Source organism: Kogia breviceps, chromosome 3 (genome assembly GCF_026419965.1).
Source record: "Kogia breviceps isolate mKogBre1 chromosome 3, mKogBre1 haplotype 1, whole genome shotgun sequence".
In the NCBI taxonomy this organism is placed as follows: domain Eukaryota; kingdom Metazoa; phylum Chordata; class Mammalia; order Artiodactyla; family Physeteridae; genus Kogia; species Kogia breviceps.
The window spans coordinates 153,617,476-153,641,820 of NC_081312.1; the positions used below are offsets into that span (position 1 = coordinate 153,617,476).

The 24,345-nt window shown below is 39.3% G+C and overlaps 1 protein-coding gene across 4 annotated transcripts in view; it reads left to right on the top strand.

Annotated features, from left to right (window-relative positions):
- EFL1 (elongation factor like GTPase 1) overlaps window positions 1–24,345 on the top strand; it is a 133,825-nt gene that overhangs the window by 30,565 nt on the left and 78,915 nt on the right. For all 4 annotated transcript variants that reach the window (XM_067030032.1, XM_059056039.2, XM_067030031.1 and 1 more), the window contains 4 exons: window positions 563–662; window positions 5,107–5,258; window positions 5,500–5,666; window positions 15,625–15,763. In XM_067030032.1, coding sequence (XP_066886133.1) covers window positions 563–662; window positions 5,107–5,258; window positions 5,500–5,666; window positions 15,625–15,763 — 558 coding nt within the window. The remainder of the gene's footprint in view (window positions 1–562; window positions 663–5,106; window positions 5,259–5,499; window positions 5,667–15,624; window positions 15,764–24,345) is intronic.

Sequence of the window (24,345 nt, forward strand, 5' to 3'; positions counted from 1 at the left end):
TGGCTCACGGGCCCAGCTGCTCCGCGGCATGTGGGGTCTTCCTGGACCGGGGCACGAACCCGTGTCCCCTGCATCGGCAGGTAGACTCTCAACCACTGCGCCACCAGGGAAGCCCCTGTTTTATTTTCTAACTTGTTTTTGTGAGGGATTGGAAGAGCTACTGGGTTTTATGTATTTTATTAGTAAGCTACCTATTGACTATTGACCTTTGGTAAAATTTCTCAGTTCTATCCCTTCTCCACAGGAAACATTTCTGAGGGCTTTGGGGGGTGGTTAAGCCCATTTCCTAGCTTTAGTTCTATGTGGGAGTTCCTCCAGCCCTTCTCCCACCCCATCAGTTTTGCTTTTCTTTCCTCATTTCTGCCAGTTCTCTTGCTCTTGCTCTACTATTCTAGCAATTTTATAATTTTCCAGATGCAATTTTTATCATAGTGGTAAAAGATTATAGGTTGCTTATGTATTTAGATGATGCCATGTTCTAAACTTCGTAATTGTTTTCAGAAAAATCTGGCTCTTTAATAATGGGAAAAAACAGTAACAGTTTTACTTCCTGTCTGTTTAGCTTTTATGAAATGTGGAAGCGAAGACACTGCTCCGGTTATTATCTTTGTTTCCAAAATGTTTGCAGTTGATGCTAAGGCTTTGCCTCAGAATAAGCCAAGGTAAGGATAAAAGGAAAATTGGGCTGGGCCAGGGAAGTGGTGTAGGTTTGACGGGGCTGCAGTGAGGGTGTGGGTGGGAAGGTGCAGATAATGCTTTCTCTCCTCAGCCTGGAATTCATATACCGCAGCCCCTGCGGGAACATAAAATTTGCAGGGTACTTTATCTTTTTGTGATACCTCTGTAGGAGATGGTTGTTGAAATCAGCTCTGGGACTGTTGATTTGAATTCATGTCAGTTTGAAGAGCAGTAAGAGTAGTGGTAGCCACAGTTAACTTTTATTGAACATCAGACAGGTTCTAATCTAAGCCTGTCTTGTCTGCCCCAGTAGAGATTGTTGGATGGGTGAGTATCTCTGCTGATTTTCGTGTGTATTGTGCGTGTGTGGAGGGAAATGGCTCATTTCTCAAGTTTCCAGAGTCTTGGAGGATCTATTCTACATCATATGAGTTGGTCATGTGTCTTCCCCTCCTTCCCAGCTGCACTGCCCCCCACTCCGCTAGTATAAATGATTAGATACCGATCATTTCTTGTGAGAATTATTGCAGCAGTCTCCTAGCTGGTTCCCCTGCCCCAGTGTCTAACTCTGCCTGTCCATTTGCCATCCTTCCTTCAGTATGATTTTGGTGTCTGGAATGAAAAGATTCACTCGATATAGGAGCTTGGAAGCTCCTCTTCTGTGCTATCCACAGCTACTCTGGGGGCATTCTGTGTAACAATCTTGCAAGTAACCTGAGAGAAAGGATATAAATATTACTTGTGAAGAAGGTCCTGGTACCTCAGGCAGCATCTCAGATCTTACTCTTTTTTTTTTTTTTTTTTTTGCGGTATGCGGGCCTCTCACTGTTGTGGCCTCTCCCGTTGCGGAGCACAGGCTCCAGACGCACAGGCTCAGCGGCCATGGCTCATGGGCTTAGTTGCTCCGCGGCATGTGGGATCTTCCCGGACCGGGGCTCGAACCCGTGTCCCCTACCTGCATGGGTAGACGGACTCTCAACCACTGCGCCACCAGGGAAGCCCCAGATCTTACTCTTTTATGTTATAATTAATAATGATGATAACACTAATAATTGGCTGCAGTTCATTACGCTTATAATATTCCTGCCTCACCATTGATTATGCCACTTAGATCTAACAACAGTTCTGCAATGGAACTGTTTTAATGTTTCAGTCTTACCTGAGGAAATTAAGAGGCCTTAAAAAGATTAAGTAGTGCCCTCAAGGTCACATAGCTAGAAGGAGGCCAAAACAGTATTTGAATCTACATCTGTCTAGCTTGAAAACCTATGGTCTTCTACTTCACTGTGTGGAATCTGGCCTCCGTCATCCTGTGCAGCTTTTTAACCTCCGCCTCTAAATCTAGGCAGGCAGCCTTCCAACCTGCCTGCCCTTTTTAGATTCTGGGCCTTTGCTTTTGCTGTTCTCAACTGCACTCTTATCAAATTCTTGCTGAGTACTTACTTGCTGATAAGTACCTGTTAGGTAACATCCTACTAGGAGTTTTTGAGGCAGTTCCTCTCCCTCTGAATCCCGAGTCTTTGTGTTCCTTTGGCTTCCTTCTTGAGAACCAACTTCTTTTAGTAACAAGATGTGATCTTCAGATAGAAGCCATGTTCCTTGGTCCCTTGGTTCCCATCATCTCAGCTACCTGGTGGTGTGGTTACTAATCGTACCAACTACAGCCAGCTTTCCAGCCCTTTCTCTGGCACTCTCCTAGCCCAGCCCTCGGCCAGCTTCGCAGAGGCCAGAGCAGGAACATTCAACTTGGAATCCTGAGGGTGGGTGGTTTTGTGTTGTTACCTCTTTTCCTTTCTTCTCCAGGTTCACCTCCCCAGTCTGCCATTTGACACTCCAGTCAGCATTCTCACCTCTGGTCTCCTTCATCCCTGCTGTTGCTGACTGCCGTCCCCTCAGAACTGTCATCCATAGTTAGCTCAACTACAGCCTCAATAACTCACCGCCCACAGATGTTCCTTGACTAGTAGAGCTCTGTTTTCTTGCAAATAAATTCCTCTTTATTCTCAATAAATACTAGTTTACACAATGGGTTCTTCATATAAAACCTTGCTGACTTCTCTTCCATCTGCTCTGTTTACCTCTGCCACCACTCCCAGTGCTCTCAGCAGTACCTGGCACATAGTAGGCGCTAACCGGATGGGTGGGTAAACATGCAGATGGACGGCAAGCCTGCATGCGTTTGATGCTGACTTAGTAAATACAAAATGCTAATCATGTTATGAGCTCAGGCAGAATGAGGATTTAATACATGTGAACAAATATGCTTCTTTCCTTTTTATTTATTTATTTATTTATTTATTTATTTATTTATTTATTTATTTGCGGTACGAAGGCCTCTCACTGTTGCGGCCACTCCCGTTGCAGAGCACAGGCTCCGCGCGCGCAGGCTCAGTGGCCACGGCTCACGGGCCCCGCCGCTCCGTGGCACGCGGGTTCCTCCCGGACCGGGGCATGAACCCGTGTCCCCTGCATCGGCAGGCAGACTCTCAACCACTGTGCCACCAGGGAAGCCCATGCTTCTTTCTTAATCAAAGCTAAAATAAATCCACATTTATTTAGTGTGATGATGATTTTATCGTCTTTAATACCTTCTGGATGGGAGACATAGCCTGATGATAACGAGTATAGAGTTTGGAGTCATATCTGTATTTGAATTACGGCTCCTCCATTTATTGTCTATGTCACTTTGGGTCAAGTTATGTAAATTTCCTAAGCCTCCAGTTTCTCGTTGGTAAACTAAGAGTAATAATACCTGTGTCATTTGTTTTGATGAATATGTGCTATAATATACATAGAGTGATGAACACAATGTCCGTATCATAGTGATAAGCCCATTGGAAGAGACCGTTTCTCTCCATGTGCTAACAAGTGCATCAGGTTTTTTTTCCCCACCCTGTTTGTAGTAATAATAATGTATTCTGCATTTATATTTTAATTCATACTTTTCAGATACTCTTATAAAAGATTTTAACAAAAGTCTAGAAACAAGGTAAGTTATCTAAGGATTGATTGAAGGAGCAGCTGGAGTGTGTAGCCTGAAGAAGAGAAGGGGGAGGGGAAGGGCATGAATGCAGATGATTGAAAGGAAAGCAGAGGGAAGAAGGTTTGTTGGATGTTGCTCCAGAAGACAGAACAAGAGCCATGACGAGAAATTATGAGGAAGCAGCTTTTATCCCGTGTTTGAAAGGCCTTTAACATGTAGAGCTTCGGTAAGGAAGAGCTTATCTCTTGCAGCGAAACTGCCAGCACGTTTGATTGTCTAAGGACACCTGAGCAAGCCATTCTCAAAGATCGCGCTCTCATTTTTTTGTGTCTTACGGCACAGCCCTGCCACCTGCTTTGGGTTGGGTCTGACTAGAAGGGACCAACTCCTAGAACCAAATTCTTCGATTTCGAGGGGCAGGTGCTAAGGGAGTAGAATTGGTGTCCAGCCCTAGTGGGAGGTCTTGTCTAGCAGGCAGGTGTCTGAAGAGGATAGCAGTGGACAGTCAGTGACTTAAGCGTTCACCTCTCAGGGTAGCCCACACAACGTAAAAAGGGGTTTTAGGGTACCTGACATCGGGATCTCCAAGAGCATGTGGCCATTTAGAATGCATGTGGACAGTGCACTCAGAATGGCCATCTGAATGGATTCTAGTGCTTAAGGAGAGAGAAGGGGAAAGGGGAATGGCAGGCTGGGAGATGAGATTATCATCCAGGTGTCAAATCAGAGACCAGGGAGTGAAGCAGGAATCACATAAAATCACAAGCATAAAATCACAGTAGGGGACAGCAGGGGAGGCAGGCACAAAGTGACAGGATCAAGCAACATGACCCACCCGCCAGATGAACCCCCTAGCAGACAGCCAGACACACCCATGCACTGCCTTTTCTCTGGTGGTACTTGGGTCTAACACAATGACTGATAATCACTGTTTGACCTCTTATCCTGATGAATTGCCAGCGTTCGGCCTGACCCTTCTTCTTGGACCCCAATTCTCCATGAAGATATATTTTTGTACTTAAGGAGAAAACCTCAGTTTCTCATTGAAGTCTTATGCTTGTCTCTCTACAGGGGTGTTCTGAGCCCCGGTGTCTGTTACTCACACCCTTCCTTTTCCTGTCCTTTGCCTTATCGAGGAGGCACATCGGTACCTAAGAAAGGTTCCCTGCTGTTGTGTGTGGCTCTGTGTGGGGACATGGGCTCTTGCATGTCAGTTCATAGGCTCAGACTAGCTGGGGACGCAGCATTCTCAGAGAAAGCCCGTTAGGCCTTCTCTCCTCTTATGGCAGTGTGGGAGAGAACTTGGAGAAACCTTCCGCCCGGAAGGGACGGGGGACCAACCATCATCTTCTCCAGCCACGTTAATACTTGCTGTTTTCTCTACTTGAACAGACTGAGAGATGCTTGATGTTGCCAGGTGTTAACATATCTGTGGTATCCTGTAGACCTCTCACTCAGGAGGAGATTGCTGAGAGGCGTGACCGTGCAAGACGGAGGCACGCAGAGAAGCTGGAAGCCGCGCAGGGCCGAGCACCCTTGGAGCCCACCCAGGACAGGAGTGCCCTTGAAACGAGTCCACAGGGAGAAGAGCCGAAAGGTATAGCTTTCCTAAATAGGCTTTGGTGAGACGGGATTTTTACTTAACTTGGGACACTCATCCTTTAGCTCTTGGGCTTTTTAGCTTTGAAGGTAGCTTTTATCAGTATACTTTCATTCTTGGTGTTTCCTTGCTGAAACTGGGCTGAATATAGCATATTCCCTGTTCCCTCTGAGTTTCTCAGCAGTTCCTGGATTGGAGAGAGCATTCCTGGCACTCATTATCCTTTGGCTTCTGGCAGGTGTTGAGCAAGAGGTGGAGAGTGAGACCCCTAAACCTGTGCCCCAGGAAGGAAATGACCAAGAGCCTTTTATTGCATTTGCTCGAATATTCAGTGGCGTGGCCCGAAGAGGAAAGAAAATTTTCGTCTTGGGGCCCAAATACAGTCCTCTTGAGTTTTTGCAGCGGGTAAGAATTGGAAGTAAAACATTAGTTTATTGTTTCAAGGTTCTGATACCTTGTCAGATTTGTTGAGATTGGTGATTACCTTATTAGTAGATTTATTTTGTCTCTAGAAAGGCACATTCAGGTGAATCCATGTACTTCCTCTTGTGTTACTTCAGTAACATTTGGTAAACCTGTCTCGTGTACTTCCTCTTGTGTTACTTCAGTAACATTTGGTAAACCTGTCTCGCTTAGTAGCATTTAGGAATTTAAACCAGTATATGAACCAAGTTTTCAAACCTTATTTAGTTAATTATAAGGCTTTTCTGCTCAAGGCTAGAGGAAGGAACTGGTAAGAACAGATGTCATGTTGGAGCCAGGGCAATAGCAGATGTTCAAGAAATATAAAGATCCAAAAACTAGGTGGCACAGGCCAAAGGCATGGGCAGTGAGCAGATGATAGGCAACAGTTTCTTGGCAGGCAGATCCCAGAAATTGATCAGGAGGGTCTGAAAGTCGGTGAACAGCTAGCATCTAATTATGTCTGAGCCAAAGGGCAAGTAAGAAACCACAAGCTAGAGCCATCAGAACATTTTTGGACATAAACAAGGTATATATGTAGTAAATAAATGATAAAGGTCATAGGGTGAATGCCAGAGGTCCAGGGAGCCAGTCAGGATCAGCAAGAAGCAGTAAGTTAGGAGCTTCTAAGACATGCAGCATCACAAGCAGAAAAGCACATGCTCCTCTCCTTGCAGGTTAACCAGGGGAGCTGCTGTATGAATGTGAGAGAGGGAGATGGCAGTTGACAGAAGTCTGTGCCATCAACTTTGCCTTGCCTTGAATGCTAATTTCATCAGTTTTAGCAGTCTAATACTTGGACATTGCAGTGCTGAGTGGTGGCTAAGCAGTTCGTGCTAGTCTGTGACATGTTTGGATTTAGCAAGAAGGAGCGCATCAGTGGGTGTATATAGGGTTAGGTTTTATGGGAGGGTGGAAGTGCAGTGAAGGCATGTATAAAAATCCATTTATGATCATCTTACCATCTTGGTTTACACATAATTGATAGTTTGTTATTTATCAGAAAGGGTGGTCTTGGTTAATTTTTTTTTCCTTTTTTACACTCTAAACTGTCAAGAGGAGTAAGAAATTGTTATTTAGTGAAACACTGATTTGTTGGGCATTAGAAATTCCATGAGCACTCCAGTTTATCTTCTGTACATAGAGTCTTTTCTCTTGTGGGGCTCAGGATTGAAATCAACTGCTTATGTGTCAGATGACTAAAGCAGGAATGATAAAATGAATTGACAGCACAAATGACTCCTTATTTCAGTAATTGGATCCCCATAAAACCTAATTTCAGCTACTTTATAAAAAAAGTGAATATTTCAGACATATTCCTTTGTGGAATTTTGTGTTTATCCTTTGTATTATTTTTTTTCTATTGCTGCATGTTACAGATGACCACAAATTTAGCAGCTTAAAACAATACGTTTTCTCATATCACAGTTTTGTTTTGTTTTGTTAACATCTTTATTGGAATATAATTGCTTTACAATGGTGTGGTAGTTTCTGCTTTACAACAAAGTGAATCAGTTATACATATACATATGTTCCCATATCTCTTCCTTCTTATGTCCCCCTCCCTCCCACCCTTCCTATCCCACCCCTCTAGGTGGTCACAAAGCACCGAGCTGATTCCCTGTGCCATACGGCTGCTTCCCACTAGCTATCCACTCTACGTTTGGTAGTGTATATATGTCCATGCCACTCTCTCACTTCGTCACAGCTTACCCTTCCCCCTCCCCATATCCTCAAGTCCATGCTCTAGTAGGCCTGTGTTTTATTCCCATCCTACCCCTAGTCTCTTCATGACATTTTTTTTCTTAGATTCCATATATATGTGTTAGCATACGGTATTTGTTTTTCTCCTTCTGACTTACTTCACTCTGTATGACAGACTTCAGGTCCATCCACCTCATTACAAATAACTCAGTTTCATTTCTTTTTATGGCTGAGTAGTATTCCATTGTATATATGTGCCACATCTTCTTTATCCATTCATCTGTCAATAGACACTTAGGTTGCTTCCATGTCCTGGCTATTGTAAATAGAGCTGCAATGAACATTGTGGTACAGGACTCTTTTTGAATTACGGTTTTCTCAGGGCATATGCCCAGTACTGGGATTGCTGGGTCGTATGGTAGTTCTATTTGTAGTTTTTTAAAGAACCTCCATACTGTTCTCCATAGTGGCTGTATCAATTTACATTCCCACCAACAGTGCAAGAGTGTTCCCTTTTCTCCACACCCTCTCCAGCATTTGCTGATTGTAGATTTTTTGATGATGGCCATTCTGACCGGTGTGAGGTGATACCTCATTGTAGTTTTGATTTGCCATTTCTCTAATAATTAGTGACGTTGAGCAGCTTTTCATGTGCTTCTTGGCCATCTGTAGGTCTTCTTTGCAGAAATGTCTATTTAGGTCTTCTGCCCATTTTTTGATTGGGTTGTTTGTTTTTTTAATATTCAGCTGCATGAGTTGTTTATATACTTTGGAGATTAATCTTTTGTCCATTGCTTCATTTGAAATATTTTCTCCCATTCTGAGGGTTGTCTTTTCATGTTGCTTGTAGTTTCCTTTGCTTTGCAAAAGCTATTAATTTTCATTAGGTCCTATTTGTTTATTTTTGTTTTTATTTCCATTACTCTAGGAGGTGGATCAAAAAGACCTCGCTGTGATTTATGTCAAAGAGTATTCTTCCTATGTTTTCCTCTTAAGAATTTTAGAGTGTCTGGTCTTAACGTTTAGGTCTCTAATCCATATTGAGTTTATTTTTGTGTATGGTGTTAGGGAGTATTCTAATTTCATTCTTTTACATGTAGCTGTCCAGTTTTCCCAGCACCACTTATTGAACAGAATGTCTTTTCTCCATTGTATATCCTTGCCTCATTTGTCATAGATTAGTTGACCATAGGTGCATGGGTTTATCTCTGGGCTTTCTATCCTGTTCCATTGATCTATGTTTCTGGTTTTGTGCCAGTACCATATTGTCTTGAGTACTGTAGCTTTGTAGTATAGTCTGAATTCAAAGAATCTGATTCCTCCATTCCCGTTTTTTTCCCTCAAGACTACTTTGGCTATTTGGGGTCTTTTGTGTGTCCATACAAATTTTAAGATTGTTTGTTCTAGTTCTGTAAAAAATGCCATTGGTTATTTGATAGGGATTTCATTGAATCTGTAGATTGCTTTGGGTAGTAGAGTCATTTTCAAAATACTGATTCTTCCAATCCAAGAACATGGTATCTCTCTCCATCTGTTGGTATCATCTTTAATTTCTTTCATCAGTGTCTTATAGTTTTCTGCATACAGGTCTTTTGTCTCCCTAGGTAGGTTTATTCCTAGGTATTTTACTCTAGGAATGCAAGAGATTTCTGTGCGTTAATTTTGTATCCTGCAACTTTACCATATTCGCTGATTAGCTCTAGTAGTTTCCTGGTGTCATCTTTAGGATTCTCTATGTATAGTATCATGTCATCTGCAAACAGTGACAGTTTTACTTCTTCTTTTCCAATTTGTATTCCTTTTACTTCTTTTTCTTCTCTGATTGCTGTGGGTAGGACTTCCAAAACTGTGTTGAATAATAGTGGCGAGAGTGAAAGCCTTGTCTTGTTCCTGGTCTTAGAGGAAATGCTTTCAGTTTTTCACCATTGAGAATGATGTTTGCTGTGGGTTTGTCATATATGACCTTTATTATGTTGAAGTAAGTTCCTTCTATGCCCACTTTCTGGAGAGTTTATATTGTAAATGGGTGTTGAATATTGTCAGAAGGTTTTTCTGCATCTATTGCGATGATCATATGGTTTTTAAGATGTTGTTAAAGATGGTGTATCACATTGATTGATTTGTGTGTACTGAAAAATCCTTGAAACCCTGGGATAAATCCCACCTGATCGTGGTGTATGATCCTTTTAATGTGTTGTTGCATTCTGTCTGCTCATATTTTGTTGAGAATTTTTGCATCTATATTCATCAGTGATATTGGTCTTGTAATTTTCTTTTTTTATAGTATCTTTGTCTGGTTTTGGTATCAGGGTGATGGTGGCCTCATAGAATGAGTTTGGGAGTGTTCCTTCCTCTGCAATTTTTTGGAAGAGTTTGAGAAGGATGGGTGTTAGCTCTTCTCTAAATGTTTGATAGAATTCACCTGTGAAGCCATCTGGTCCTGGACATTTGTTTGTTGGAAGATTTTTAATCACAGTTTCAATTTCATTGCTTGTGATTGGTCTGTTCATATTTTCTATTTCTTTCTGGTTCAGTCTTCGAAGGTTATACCTTTCTAAGAATTTGTCCATTTCTTCCAGGTTGTCCATTTTATTGGCATACAGTTGCTCATAGTAGTCTCTTAGGATGCTTTGTATTTCTGCGGTGTCTGTTGTAACTTCTCCTTTTACATTTCTAATTTTATTGATTTGAGTCCTCTCCCTCTTTCTCTTGACGTGTCTGGCTAATGGTTTATCAATTTTGTTTATCTTCTCAAAGAATCAGCTTTTAGTTTTATTTATCTTTGCTATTGTTTTCTTTGTTTTTATTTCATTTATTTCTGCTCTGATCTCTTTCCTTCTGCTAACTTTGGGTTTTGTTTGTTCTTCTTTCTGTAGTTCCTTTAGGTGTAAGGTTAGATTGTTTATTTGAGATTTTTCTTGTTTCTTGAGGTAGGCTTGTATTGCTGTAAACTTCCCTTTTAGAACTACTTTTGCTGCATCCCATAGGTTTTGGATCATCGTGTTTTCATTGTCATTTTTCTCTAGGTATTTTTTGATTTCCTCTTTGATTTCTTCAGTGATCTCTTGGTTATTTAGTAACGTATGGTTTCACCTCCATGTGTTTGTGTTTTTTACGTTTTTTTCCTTGTAATTGATTTCTCATATCATAGTGTGGTCAGAAAAGATGCTTGATATGATCTCAATTTTTTAAAATTTTTTGAGGCTTGATTTGTGACCCAAATGTGATCTATCCTGGAGATTGTTCTGTGTGCACATGAGAAGAAAGTGTAATCTCCGGTTTTTGGATGGAACGTCCTATAAATATCAATTAAATCTGTCTGGTCTGTTGTGTCATTGAAAGCTTGTGTTTCCTTATTATTTTCCTGTTTGGATCATCTGTCCATTGGTGTAAGTGAGGTGTTAAAGTCCCCCACTATTATGTTACTGTTGAGTTCCTCTTTTATAACTGTTAGCAGTTGCTTTATGTATTGAGGTGCTCCTATGTTGGGTGCATATATATTTATAATTGTTGTATCTTCTTCTTGGATCGATCCCTTGATCATTATGTAGTGTCCTTCCCTTTCTCTTGTAACATTCTTTATTTTAAAGTCTATTTTATCTGATATGAGTATTGCTATTCCAGCTTTCTTTTGATTTCCTTTTGCATGGAATATCTTTTTCCATCCCTTCACTTTCAGTCTGTATGTGTCCTTAGGTCTGAAGTGGGTCTCTTGTAGACAGCATATATATGGGTCTTGTTTTTGTATCCATTCAGCAAGCCTGTGATTTTTGGTTGGAGCATTTAATCCATTCACGTTTAAGGTAATCATCGATATGTATGTTCCTATGACCATTTTCTTAATTGTTTGGGTTTGTTTTTGTAGATCCTTTTCTTGTCTTGTGTTTCCCACTTAGAGAAGTTGCTTTAGCATTTGATATAGAGCTGGTTTGGTGGTGCTGAATTCTCTTAGCTTTTGCTTGTCTGTAAACCTTTTGATTTCTCCATCGAATCTGAATGAGATCCTTGCTGGGTAGAGTAATCTTGGTTGTAGGTTCTTCCCTTTCGTCACTTTAAATATGTCATGGCACTCCCTTCTGGCTCGTAAAGTTTCTGCTGAGAAATCAGCTGTTAACCTTACGGAGATCCCTTGTATGCTATTTGTCATTTTTCCCTTGTTGCTTTCAGTAATTTTTCTTTGTGTTTAATTTTTGTCAATTTGATTACTATGTGTCTCGGCATGTGTCTCCTTGGGTTTATTCTGCCTGGGAGTCTCTGTGCTCCCTGGACTTGGGTGGCTATTTCCTTTCCCATGTTAAGGAAGTTTTTGACTATAATCTCTTCAGATATTTTCTCAGGTCCTTTCTCTCTCTCTTTTCCTTCTGGGACCCCTATTGTGCGAATGTTGTTTCATTTAATGTTGTCCCAGAGGTCTCGTAGGCTGTCTTCGTTTCTTTTCATTCTTTTTTCTTTATTCTGTTCCATGGCAGTGAATTCCACCATTCTGTCTTCCAGGTCACTTATCTGTTCTTCTGCCTTAGTTATTCTTCTATTGATTCCTTCTAGTGTATTTTTCATTTCAGTTATTGTATTGTTCATATCTGTTTGTTCTTTAATTCTTCTAGGTCTTTGTTAAACATTTCTTGCATCTTCTCAATCTTTGCCTCCATTCTTTTTCTGAGGTCCTGGATCATCTTCACTCTCATTATTCTGAATTCCTTTTCTGGAAGGTTGCCTATCTCCACTTCATTTAGTTGCTTTTCTGGGGTTTTATCTTGTTCCTTCATCTGGTACACAGTTCTCTGCCTTTTCATTTTGTCTTTCTGTGAATGTGGTTTTCCTTCCCCAGGCTGCCGAATTGTAGTTCTCTTGCTTCTGCTCTCTCATCTCACCGTTTCTGTGGGTTAGTCTGAGCACAGCTTATCTAGTCCTGCTTAGGGTCTCACAAAGCTGTGATGAGAATGTTGACTGAGTTGTATTCTCATCTGGAGGCTCAGCTGGGGAAGTATCTGCTTCCAGACTTCCTTAGGTTATTGGCAGAATTCACATCCTTGTAACTGTGAGACTGAGGCCCCCAGATTCTTTTGGCTGCTGTCAGCTCCTAGAGGCTGCCTGCAGTTTCCTGTCATGTGGACTTTCCCAGCCTGGATGCTTACTTCATCAGGCCCGAGAGGAGACTGTACAGTGAATTTACTGGCACGGCAGAGTCTTGTGTGATATGAGGTCATCATGGGAGTGACATCCCATCACCTTTGCCATATTCCCTTGATGAGAAGCAAGTCACAGGCCCCACTCACACTGAGGGGGAAGGGATTGCACAAGGAGGTGAACACCAGGAGGCAGAGATCATAGGAGGACCGCCTTTAGTCTGTCTGCTCCATCCTTCTGTTGCTTTTCCCTATAGTTTTACAATTTCTGTGTGCATTACTAAAAAATATCCTGTTTGTGTACTTTGTTTAAATGGAATCTTACTGTAGTTATTCTCCAGTTTGCTTTTTAACTTAACATTGTGAGGTAAATTTATGTTGATGCTTATTCCTATTGTTCACTGCTGCATTGTATTTCATTATAGAAATATTTATCCATTTTCCTTTCTATATGTATTTGGGCTTTCATTTTGTGCTAATCGAAACAATGCTACATTGAATATTTTTGTACATCTTCCTTGTGCATATTTGCAAAAAATTCAAGGTAATATGCCCATAGTGGAATTGCCTGTGTGTATCTTCAGCTTAACTGGATAATTCCAAATTGTCTTCCAAAGTAGTTCTGACCTACACTCCCAGCAGCAGTGTTTAACAGTGCCAGTTATTCCACGTCCTCACCAAAATTTGGTATTGTCAGGCTTTTAATTTTTGCTAATCAGATGGGTATGATATGGTGTTTTGTTATGGTTTTAATTTACATTTTCCTTATTACTCTTTTAACATGTTTATTGGTCATTCTTGTTTTCTCTTATGAAGTATCTCTGAGTCATTTGCATAATTTTCTATTGTACAATATATAATTTTTAATATTGGTTTTTATATATTCTGGATATTAATTTTGTATATTCTTTTGTGTATTCTGGATACTAATTCCTTGTCATTTTTAAGTTTTGCAAATTCCTTCTTCAGTTTGGGACTTGTCACACTTCTTATTTAGTGTCTTTCAGTGGACAGTAGTTCTTAATTTTAATGTAGTTGAATTCATCAGTCTTTCCCATTATGGGTTTTATTTTTTGTAACTTGTTTAAGAAAATTAAAATTATGACTACACTGAAGACACAAAATTTTCTGTTTTCTTCTAAAGTTTAATGTTTTACCTTTCGTGTTTAAATGTTTAAGTCAGTGTTTGTATTATATATGGTATGAAGAAGGGATCCAATTTGATTTTTGTCCACATACAAATAACCAGTTGTTCCAACACCATTAATTGAATAATCCTATCTTTACCCACTAATCCGCTTTGTCAATTCTGTAATATATCAAATTTCACATGTACATTGGTCTGTTTCTGGACTATTAAACTTCATTTTTTCTGTTTGTCTGTCACTGTCTCTATTCAGTGTTGTTTTCTTTTCTACACGTTTTGACATCTAAAAGGCCAAATTCCTCTACCTTGTTTTTCTTTGTATCTCATTTATTCCTAACTCTCTACTCTTCTCTGTAAACTTTACAGTCATCTTATCAGGTTCTATGAAAAGTCCTGTGGAGACTTTAGTATTGATTTAAATCGGTACATGTATGGCACTAGTCAACATTTTGCAATGCTGAATCTTTCTATCCATGAATGTATTAGGTATAGCTCTTCACTTATTTAGGTCATTTAAAATGTATTTTATTAAAGTTTTATCGTTTTCTCTATAAAAATCTTTAATCACTTTTTTTTACTAATTCCTAGCTTTTATTTTGTTGATATTGTAAAAGTTACTGTTTTCAAAATATATATTTTTTCTATTGCTGATTTATAGACATACAGTTAATTAAGTTTTGTATATTGGTCTGTGGCCATCTTGCTAAATTGTCTTAGTAATTATAATTTATCTGTAGTTTGCTTTAAGTGAATGATCATACTGTCTATCCATAATTCTGTTTCTTCCAATTTGATCCTTATATTTTAAATTTCTTCCACCCTGTCTTTAGAGCTCCCCTACAGAGTTGTCACTGAGTCAGAACATGTACATTTAAATGTATCGGGTGCCTGAAAGGTCATCATTTTCATGAAGTTTCCAAGTCTACCCTAGCACATTATTTTCTCCCTCCTCTGAGATTTCATGAATTTACTTGCCTGTACTGCTTTTGTGTCACTCACTCTAGGTTTGCAATGGTAATTGTCTTTGTATATGTTATGTCTTGGACATTTTATTCTCCTCACAACACTAGCACAGTGCCTTGGGCCTTTTGGTATCAAAGATAAGTTGGTTCCTTGGTTGAAATGCTTTCAGGGCAGTTGCATTTATATGGGGATCACTGAATAATTCGAGACAATATCTTGAATAATTTGAGACAGTATCTCCGTAAGAAGAAATATGATGTAGGGGAAGTTCATAAATCTCTTATCCCTGTAGCATATCTTTGCGTGTGAGTGTGCTGTGTCTTCTCATGAGTCCCTAATATTTCACAGCATGCTCTCTTCCAGGTGAACAGTGTAACATATAATATCAGTAGCAGTTGTTTGGCCATTACATGGCATGTTTATTATGTCTAACTGCTCTTCCAAAGTTACTCATTTTCATGTCTTACTCAGCACTAGCACCAGCCCTTGTTGAATGCTTAAAGGACATTATAATAAGATTATAATTGACATGACATTATAATATTATTACAATTTTAAGTGATAATAGTAATAATGAGCATTGAAATAATAGCATAGTGGTCACCAGAACTGGTGTATGACATGGTTCATGTAAATACTAGCAAAGGGCTATGGGGATTTTTGTTTGTTAGTTAATGTGGTGCTACCAGGTCACAACAGAATTTATATTACTTAGCCATAAAGCTTATGATTATGTGGAATTCTTGACAATTTTTGAATATTTGAGAGGTTTCACTGTTTCAGAATTTATTCATAAACTGAGACTTATTTTTGTATCGTGCCGTTTCAGATTTCACATGAAATATGACTGCACTATATCTTACTTTTGAATAAAAGTAACTTTGTAGGTATTAACTAATCTTTTCATTTGATGCCTTCTAACTTATCTTACTTTATTTATTTATTTTATTTTTTTGCCTAGGTGCCATTAGGCTTCTCAGCTCCATTAGATGACCTTCCCCCGGTCCCCCACATGGCATGCTGTACCCTGGAAAACCTGTATCTTCTGATGGGAAGGGAACTGGAAGATCTAGAGAAGGTACCTCCAGGAAATGTGCTAGGTAGGGTGGTGCTATATATTATATCTGTAGTCGATTCTGAGAGATTACCTGTCACACAAACTAAGTGAAGTCTTCAAAGGAAATGACTTTGATCTCATTTTTTGGTTTGTTTATTTTTGTCTGGTGTCCTTAGGCTTTAACTTACTGCATTTGAGTAATTAGCATGCACAGCAATAGCTTGCTGTAAATTATGGTAGTTCTACTTTTTAAAAAAAGTAATCTGTGAATGCTCTATCCTAAGCTGGGGATCCCTTTGTTTGGGAGCAAGAAGGAGAATTCCTGCTCACATTAAAGTCAGTCTAGATGAGTAAGACATTTCTGGTTCTAAATTATCGGAAACTATTCTGATGTAAACGTCTATTTTCTCACAATATTTTTTATCCATTGAATGCTGCTTTATATTATATATCCATAAATACTGCTCCTTATCTCCATAATGTTTATTACTTGCTTGGCTTCTGCTCTTTGTGTGCAGAATTCACATTTTAAGGTCCTTAGTGCAATCCTAAAGACTTAGCTTAAGGAATTTCCCTTGGATCGTCACAGGAACCTGAGTGTGTTGTGGAATGTTGTATCCCATTCTGAACCCTTAGGGTCCTTGCCAGCTATAGAGCTATTTATTGGGTGATTTCTTGGGCTGGGGATTCTTTTTATGTTTTAGAGAAATGATCTAGACTACTGGTCCAGAACAGCTGGATTTTGTCCACTTTAGTCCGGGAAATATGCCAAAGCATTTTGATGCTCCCTTGCTGAGATACATTCTTTTTAAAAATTTTTCATTCCTTTTTTGTTGTTGTTTTGTTCTTTTGGTATGAAATTAGTAGAATTCCTAGCTTCTTATCAGTGTTACCCATTCTTTTCACCCCTTTGGAAAATGCTTTTGAACCTTAACAATTGATATAACTTTACGAGCTTCTGTAGCCAGCAAAATATTTTATCAGGAAGGACATGGGAAGATGAATGGAAAACACCCTAGTTTTGTTTATAAGCCTTTCTTGGGATTACTGTATTTCTCTTTATTCAGTTAATTTTGTTTCTTAAATGGAAGGTGAGGTGGAAGATCTCTTAACACAGTGTTCAAGTGAAAGAAAAGGTATTGAATAAAGGGTTGAGTGAATGGTTTTTATAGTAATCCCTCCAGTTAAGGCTCATTGTTTGTGCTTTTTCCCCAGTAGAGGTTAGGAACTTGACATGCAATAGTTCTGATTTCCTTCTTTCTGTTTCTAGATTTCCATATGCTGTTCAGGACTGAGGTCAGCTGGGTTATAAGTAGGGAAACCATCTCTCTTTCATCTGCTTCCTAAGGCAGCCCTTAACTCTGCCATCTGCTACAGGAGACCAACTACAAGTTAAAACTGTCTTCATCTTGGAGAAAAGAGACATGCCTCATTCTCTTTTACTGATCTTTTAAAACATTTTGAGGTGGTGGTACGAGCTAGGGTGGTGGAGGTGATTAAACATTCATTTACCAAATTCAGTGATAAAAAAATAAGATAGATGGACACCCAACTTTGGGACAAAATGGATTAAGGAGAAAAGCCAGATTTATTTCGTTTAAGAATTAGGATTGTATTTAGCTGCAGGTAATCAAAAAACCAACTGCATAGTCTTAAACTTCACTCAGTAGGAAGTTTAAGTTAGAGGACAGAGAGTTGAGGGCTGGTGGGATGGTTCTCCTATGTCATCAGGGAGCCAGGTTCCTTCTCTTTGCCTGTTTGCAATCCTCAACATGTGGCTTTTGTCCCCATGGAACCAAGATGGCTCCTGCATCTCCAGGAATCACATCAACATTCCTGGCAGGAAGAGGGCACAAGGGCCAAAGGCCTTCTCATAGCACTGATGTTTTTATTTGGGAAGAAATGCCCTCTTAGGGCCGATGTATATATCCTCATTTCTTTGTAACTTTGTCATATGATCACCCCTAGATTCAGTGGAGGCCAAGGATTGACTCTCTTATAGTCTCTACAATTAAGGCAAGGGATATTGGGGTTGTGAATGGCTTTTGAATAGCCAGTCCACACTGTCAGCCACATTTCCTCCACATTGCCCTGGTGTTGCCTGAGGCCCCTTCATTAAGGTTCCGTTTCTTTACATTAAGGAGGAAGATAGTCTTCCAGAATGATTATAAATGTAACATTGAAGGGAGTGGAATGCAGCCAACCACTTTGACTTCCCTTCTGAATTGAAGCAGAGAGTAATTGTTTTCCTTCTGTTAATCCAAATCTACTGGAGCCCCATGCCTGACTAGAGAACATGAGTATACCAAAAATTCTGGTCATAGTTTTGCCACTAACTAGTTATATGGCCTCAGGCCAACTGTATAACCTTTCTGGTCCTCAGTTTTGCCACATGATTTGGACTAGAGTAATTTTTTTTTTTTGTGGTATGCAGGCCTCTCACTGTTGTGGCCTCTCCTGTTGCGGAGCACAGGCTCCAGACGCACAGGCTCAGTGGCCATGGCTCATGGGCCCAGCCACTCCGCGGCATGTGGGATCTTCCTGGACCGGGGCACGAACCCGTGTCCCCTGCATCGGCAGGCGGATTCTCAACCACTGCGCCACCAGGGAAGCCCTGGACTAGAGTAATTTTTACCAACATTTCTTATAGTAAAAATAGAACAGCTACTTTAATTTCTTTTTCTTAAAAGACTATTTATGGACTCCCAGGGCTTCTTTTGTTATATTTATCATATATTCTAAACTTTAAGGACAGAACATTAAATAGCATTGTATGGATACATTTTATTGCTGTAACTGTAAAATATAAACAAAATTATATTTTGTACATCTTGTTTGTAAAATACATGCATACAAATGTAAAAATAAAGAACAAACAAAATTCAAGTTTAAAATTGCCATTATATTATGGAAGGTTGACATTTCAGTGAGGATGGAGTAAGATACAAATTCTTAGTACTTTTGTCATGAAAATCTTCCCTGGATTATGTCAGTATACCTCTGGTTGAAAAAAGTCCTGAACTAGATTATCTCCAAGGTTCCCTCAGGCTTTAACTTCTCAGGCTTGTGTTTTTTTGGAGAAAAATCTTATTTTAGTTATTAGGATATTTCCCTTCCTAGTATTCCTTAGAAGGAACAGTACATTTTTGATATGGTTACTTGGTTGGGTTGAGAACCGATTTCAATGGCTCTATCAGAACATCTTAAACCAGTTACTAGCCTGAGAGTCAGAATTACCTTTTGTAAGGCAAATTTCACTTGTTTATTGATTAAAAAACTGGAGCATATGTAGCAGTAGTAGCAGTTTCATAAAGCCAGGTGTTTAATAAAAGCAACCTTTCAAAGGTAGGAGTAGGTTTAAGGCAGGACAGAGGAAAAGGCCAAGAATTCTGGTATGTTAAGAGGTGAGAAGCAAACAGAACAAGAGAAAGCTAACTGCCAGCAAGGGTAACAAATGCTGGGATTCTAGCTATCAGGTTTCTATGTCAGCATTATTGTTATTTACTTAAAACAGGTTTGTCTTCCTGTGGCAGGGGTTGGGCAGGGGGTGAATGGAAAGAATAAGTTGACTGGCTGAATGTGGTTGAATTAATCTACATGTTCCAGTTATCTGTTGCTGCATAATAAACCACCCAAAGCCTAGTGGCTTAAAACAAAGGCACTTGTAAATTTTTCATGAATCTGCAGCTTGGATGTAGTTTTGTGGGACAGCTTGTCTCTGTGCCACATGGTGTTGGTTGAAGTGCTCAAAGTCTGGGCGCTACAGTTATGTGAAGGCATTTTTCACTCACTTGTCTGCTGTTTGATGCTGGTTGTTGGCTGGGACCTTTTCTGGAACTGGAATTTGGACTGGAGCATGTGGCCTCCTGGCTTCCTCACAGCATGGTGGCTGGGTTCTGCAGGTGAGCATCCCAATAGGGAGAGCCAGGAGGGAGCTGTATCAGCTTTTATGACCCAGCCTCTAAAGCCTTCAGTCTCATTTCCGCCACCTTCTCTTTATTAAGAAGGGAGAGTGACTAAGACTGGTCCATACTCAAAGAGAGGGAAATAACTCCACCTTTGATGGGAGATATGTCAAGGAATTTGTGGACATGTTTTAAGATGACCACACCACTAATCATAGATAATTACTTGTTTCCTTTTGTATTTTAGCAGGCCCGTGGTAGGACACATTTTGCAAATTAAGACATAGTGATGTTCATAGTGATCAGGCAGGCCTGTAAACTTCTTTTTTACTCTTCCTAACTTAGAGAAAAGTTACAGTTCTCATTTTAATAAGAAAATAGTAGAGTGATATGACCAATACCCATATGCTTTTCATCAGAAACGATACCAAGTGAGATTTATCAGGTGCAGATGAAAATTTTTGTTGGAGAGGGAAATGAAAACATTATATGGCATTCTTGAACAAGTCAGTGTATATATGCAAAGTCTAAAGGAAAGTTCCTTTATTGGCACTTGAAAAATGCAGATTTCACACTTGAACTCAGCTATAACTCACTTGGAATACTTACACTGACTAAGTGTGGTTAGATTTTATGGTCTGGAAATAGTCAATTTAAAGTTTAAAATCATTTAATTCCAACCTGATGGTTGAAAAGTTGGTATAGATGAGACCAGAGAAACCTTACTGTGTTGAACACACAATAGTCTTTTGTTCAGTTCTCTACTGAGAATTTCTCTAAAAATAAATGTTTGCTACAGGCTCCTATTAAAATGTGAGGGGAAATTGAATTAGGATTCCAAACCTTTAGCCTTTTCTTACACACTTTTAGATCTCTTCCATATGGTTAAATCTTTAAAAACTTCAGGGGCATATTCTAAGAGGAAACATGATATTCCTCTTTTTGCAACATGAAGAAAATAATAAATATTAATTAGCCTTTTCCTGAAATGGTTTTAGTTTTGCCGTGGTTGGTTGCTGGGTTGATAGGAAATCAGTGTGGATTAAATGGAGAGAGAGTGTGTGTTCTCCTTAGTCATGCGGGGTGACTGAAGAGGCAGAAGCCATCGAAGGGTTTTACTAGCAGATTTGATTTGATTATTTCAAGGGAAACCTCAACGGTTTGTGACTCCTAAGCCTTTGTAGTACATTTGTAATACTTTAAATTCACTTACTAGTGAATTTCTTTTAAATATACCTTAGTATCAACATTTCCACTTGGAAAGACTGTTTTTTTTTTTTTTTCTTTTGTTTCCCTTGCCTGAGGAGACATATCTGAAAGTATTGCTAAGACTGATGTCAAAGAGCATACCACCTGTTTTCTTCTAGGAGTTTTATGGTTTCAGGTCTTGCATTTAAGTCTTTAATCCGTTTTAACTTAATTTTTGTATACAGTGTAAGAAAGTGGTCCAGTTTCATTCTTTTGCATGTAGTTATCCAGTTTTCTCAATACCTTTTATTAGAGACACTGATTTTTCCCCATTGTATATTCTTGCACTTTGGCTTACTTTAGATTTATACAAATAAACATTTACAAAGCCAAACTGAATAAGGAAGGAGTTTATTGGATATTATTTAATAATTGAGATGGGTTCCTACAAAGATGACCTAGTCATTCACTAAAACCTCTGTATATATTAGACAGTTAAAAATGGTTATTTGTTCAGTATTTGGCTTAATGCCTCCTTCTATAATTTATTATCTTGGAATATCATTACTCTCAGCATCATCCATTGAATTAATGATATTCTTTTTTTCTTTTTTTTAACATCTTTATTGGAGTATAATTACATTACAATATTGTGTTAGTTTCTGCTTTACAACAAAATGAATCAGTTATACCTATACATATGTTCCCATATCGCTTCCTTCTTACGTCTCCCTCCCTCCCACCCTCCCTATCCCACCCCTCTAGGTAGTCACAAAGCACCGAGCTGGTCTCCCTGTGCCATGCGGCTGCTTCCCACTAGCTATCTACCCTACGTTTGGTAGTGTATATATGTCCATGCCACTCTCTCACTTCGACACAGCTTACCCTTCCCCCTCCCCATATCCTCAAGGCCATGCTCTAGTAGGTCTGTGTTCTATTCCCGTCCTGCCCTTAGTCTCTTCATGACATTTTTTTTTTCTTAGATTCCATATATATGTGTTTTCTCCTTCTGACTTACTTCACTCTGTATGACAGACTCCAGGTCCATCCACCTCACTACAAATAACTCAGTTTCATTTCTTTTTATGGCTGAGTATTATTCCATTGTATATATGTGTCACATCTTCTTTATCCATTCATCTGTCGATGGACACTTAGGTTGCTTCCATGTCCTGGCTATTGTAAATAGAGCTGCAATGAACATTGTGGTACAGGACTCTTTTTGAATTATGGTTTTCTCAGGGTATATGCCCAGTAGTGGGATTGCTGGGTCGGATGGTAGTTCTATTTGTAGTTTTTTAAGGAACCTCCATACTGTTCTCCATAATGGCTATATCAATTTACATTCCCACCAACAGTGCAAGAGTGTTACCTTTTCTCCACACCCTCTCCAGCATTTATTGTTTCTAGATTTTTTGATGATGGCCATTCTGACTGGTGTGAGATGATAACTCACTGTAGTTTTAATTTGCATTTCTCTAATGATTAATGATGTTGAGCATTCTTTCATGTGTTTGTTGGCCATCTGTAGGTCTTCTTTGCAGAAATGTCTATTTAGGTCTTCTGCCCATTTTTGGATTTGTTTGTTTGTTTTTTTGTTACTGAGCTGCATGAGTAGTTTATATATTTTGGAGATTAATCCTTTGTCCGTTGCTTCATTTGCAAATATTTTCTCCCATTCTGAGGGTTGTCCTTTCATCTTGTTTATAGTATCCTTTGCTGTGCAAAAGCTTTTAAGTTTCATTAGGTCCTATTTGTTTATTTTTGTTTTTATTTCCATTTCTCTAGGAGGTGGGTCAAAAAGGATTTTGCTGTGATTTATGTCATAGAGTGTTCTGCCTATGTTTTCCTCTAAGAGTTTTATAGTGTCTGGCCTTACATTTAGGTCTTTAATCCATTTTGAGTTTATTTTTGTGTATGGTATTAAGGAGTGTTCTGATTTCATTCTTTTACATGTAGCTGTCCAGTTTTCCCAGCACCACTTATTGAAGAGGCTGTCTTTTCTCTACTGTATATTCTTGCCTCCTTTATCAAAGATAAGGTGACCATATATGTGTAGGTTTATCTCTGGACTTTCTATCCTGTTCCATTGATCTATATTTCTTTTTTTGTGCCAGTACCATACTATCTTGATTACTGTAGCTTTGTAGTATAGTCTGAAGTCAGGGAGCCTGATTCCTCCAGCTCCATTTTTCTTTCTCAAGATTGCTTGGGCTATTCGGGGTCTTTTGTTTTTCCATACAGATTGTGAAATTTTTTGTTCTAGTTCTGTAAAAAATGCCAGTGGTAGTTTGATAGGGATTGCATTGAATCTGTAGATTGCTTTGGGTAGTAGAGTCATTTTCACAATGTTGATTCTTCCAATCCAAGAACATGGTATATCTCTCCATCTATTTGTATCATCTTTAATTTCTTTCATCAGTGTCTTATAATTTTCTGCGTACAGATCTTTTGTCTCCTTAGGTAGGTTTATTCCTAGGTATTTTATTCTTTTTGTTGCAGTGGGAAATGGGAGTGTTTCCTTAATTTCTCTTTCAGATTTTTAGTCATTAGTGTATAGGAATTCAAGAGGTTTCTGTGCATTAATTTTGTATCCTGCTACTTTACCAAATCAATTGATTGGCTCTAGTAGTTTTCTGGTAGCATCTTTAGGATTCTCTATGTATAGTATCATGTCATCTGCAAACAGTGACAGTTTTACTTCTTTTTTTCCAATTTGGATTCCTTTTATTTCTTTTTCTTCTCTGATTGCTGTGGCTAGAACTTCCAAAACTATGTTGAATAAGAGTGGTGAGAGTGGGTAACCTTGTCTTTTTCCTGATCTTAGTGGAAATGGTTTTAGTTTTTCACCATGGAGGATGATGTTGTCTGTGGGTTTGTCATATATGGCCTTTATTATGTTGAGGAAAGTTCCCTCTATGCCTACCTTCTGCAGGGTTTTTATCATAAATGGGTGTTGAATTTTGTCAAAAGCTTTCTCTGCATCTATTGAGATGATCACATGGTTTTTCTCCTTCAGTTTGTTAATATGGTGTATCACGTTGATTGATTTGCGTATATTGAAGAATCCTTGCATTCCTGGAAGAAACCCCGCTTGATCATGGTGTATGATCATTTTAATGTGCTGTTGGATTCTGTTTGCTAGTATTTTGTTGTGGATTTTTGCATCTATGTTCATCAGTGATATTGGCCTGTAGTTTTCTTTCTTTGTGACGTCTTTGTCTGGTTTTGGTATCAGGGTGATGGTGGCCTCATAGAATGAGTTTGGGAGTGTTCCTCCCTCTGCTATCTTTTGGAAGAGTTTGAGAAGGATAGGTGTTAGTTCTTCTTTAAATGTTTGGTAGAATTCGCCTGTGAAGCCATCTGGTCCTGGGCTTTTGTTTGTTGGAAGATTTTTTTTTTTGGTATGTGGGCCTCTCACTGTTGTGGCCTCTCCCGTTGCAGAGCACAGGCTCAGTGGCCATGGCTCACGGGCCCAGCCGCTCCACAGCATGTGGGATCCTCCCGGACTGGGACATGAACCCGCGTCCCC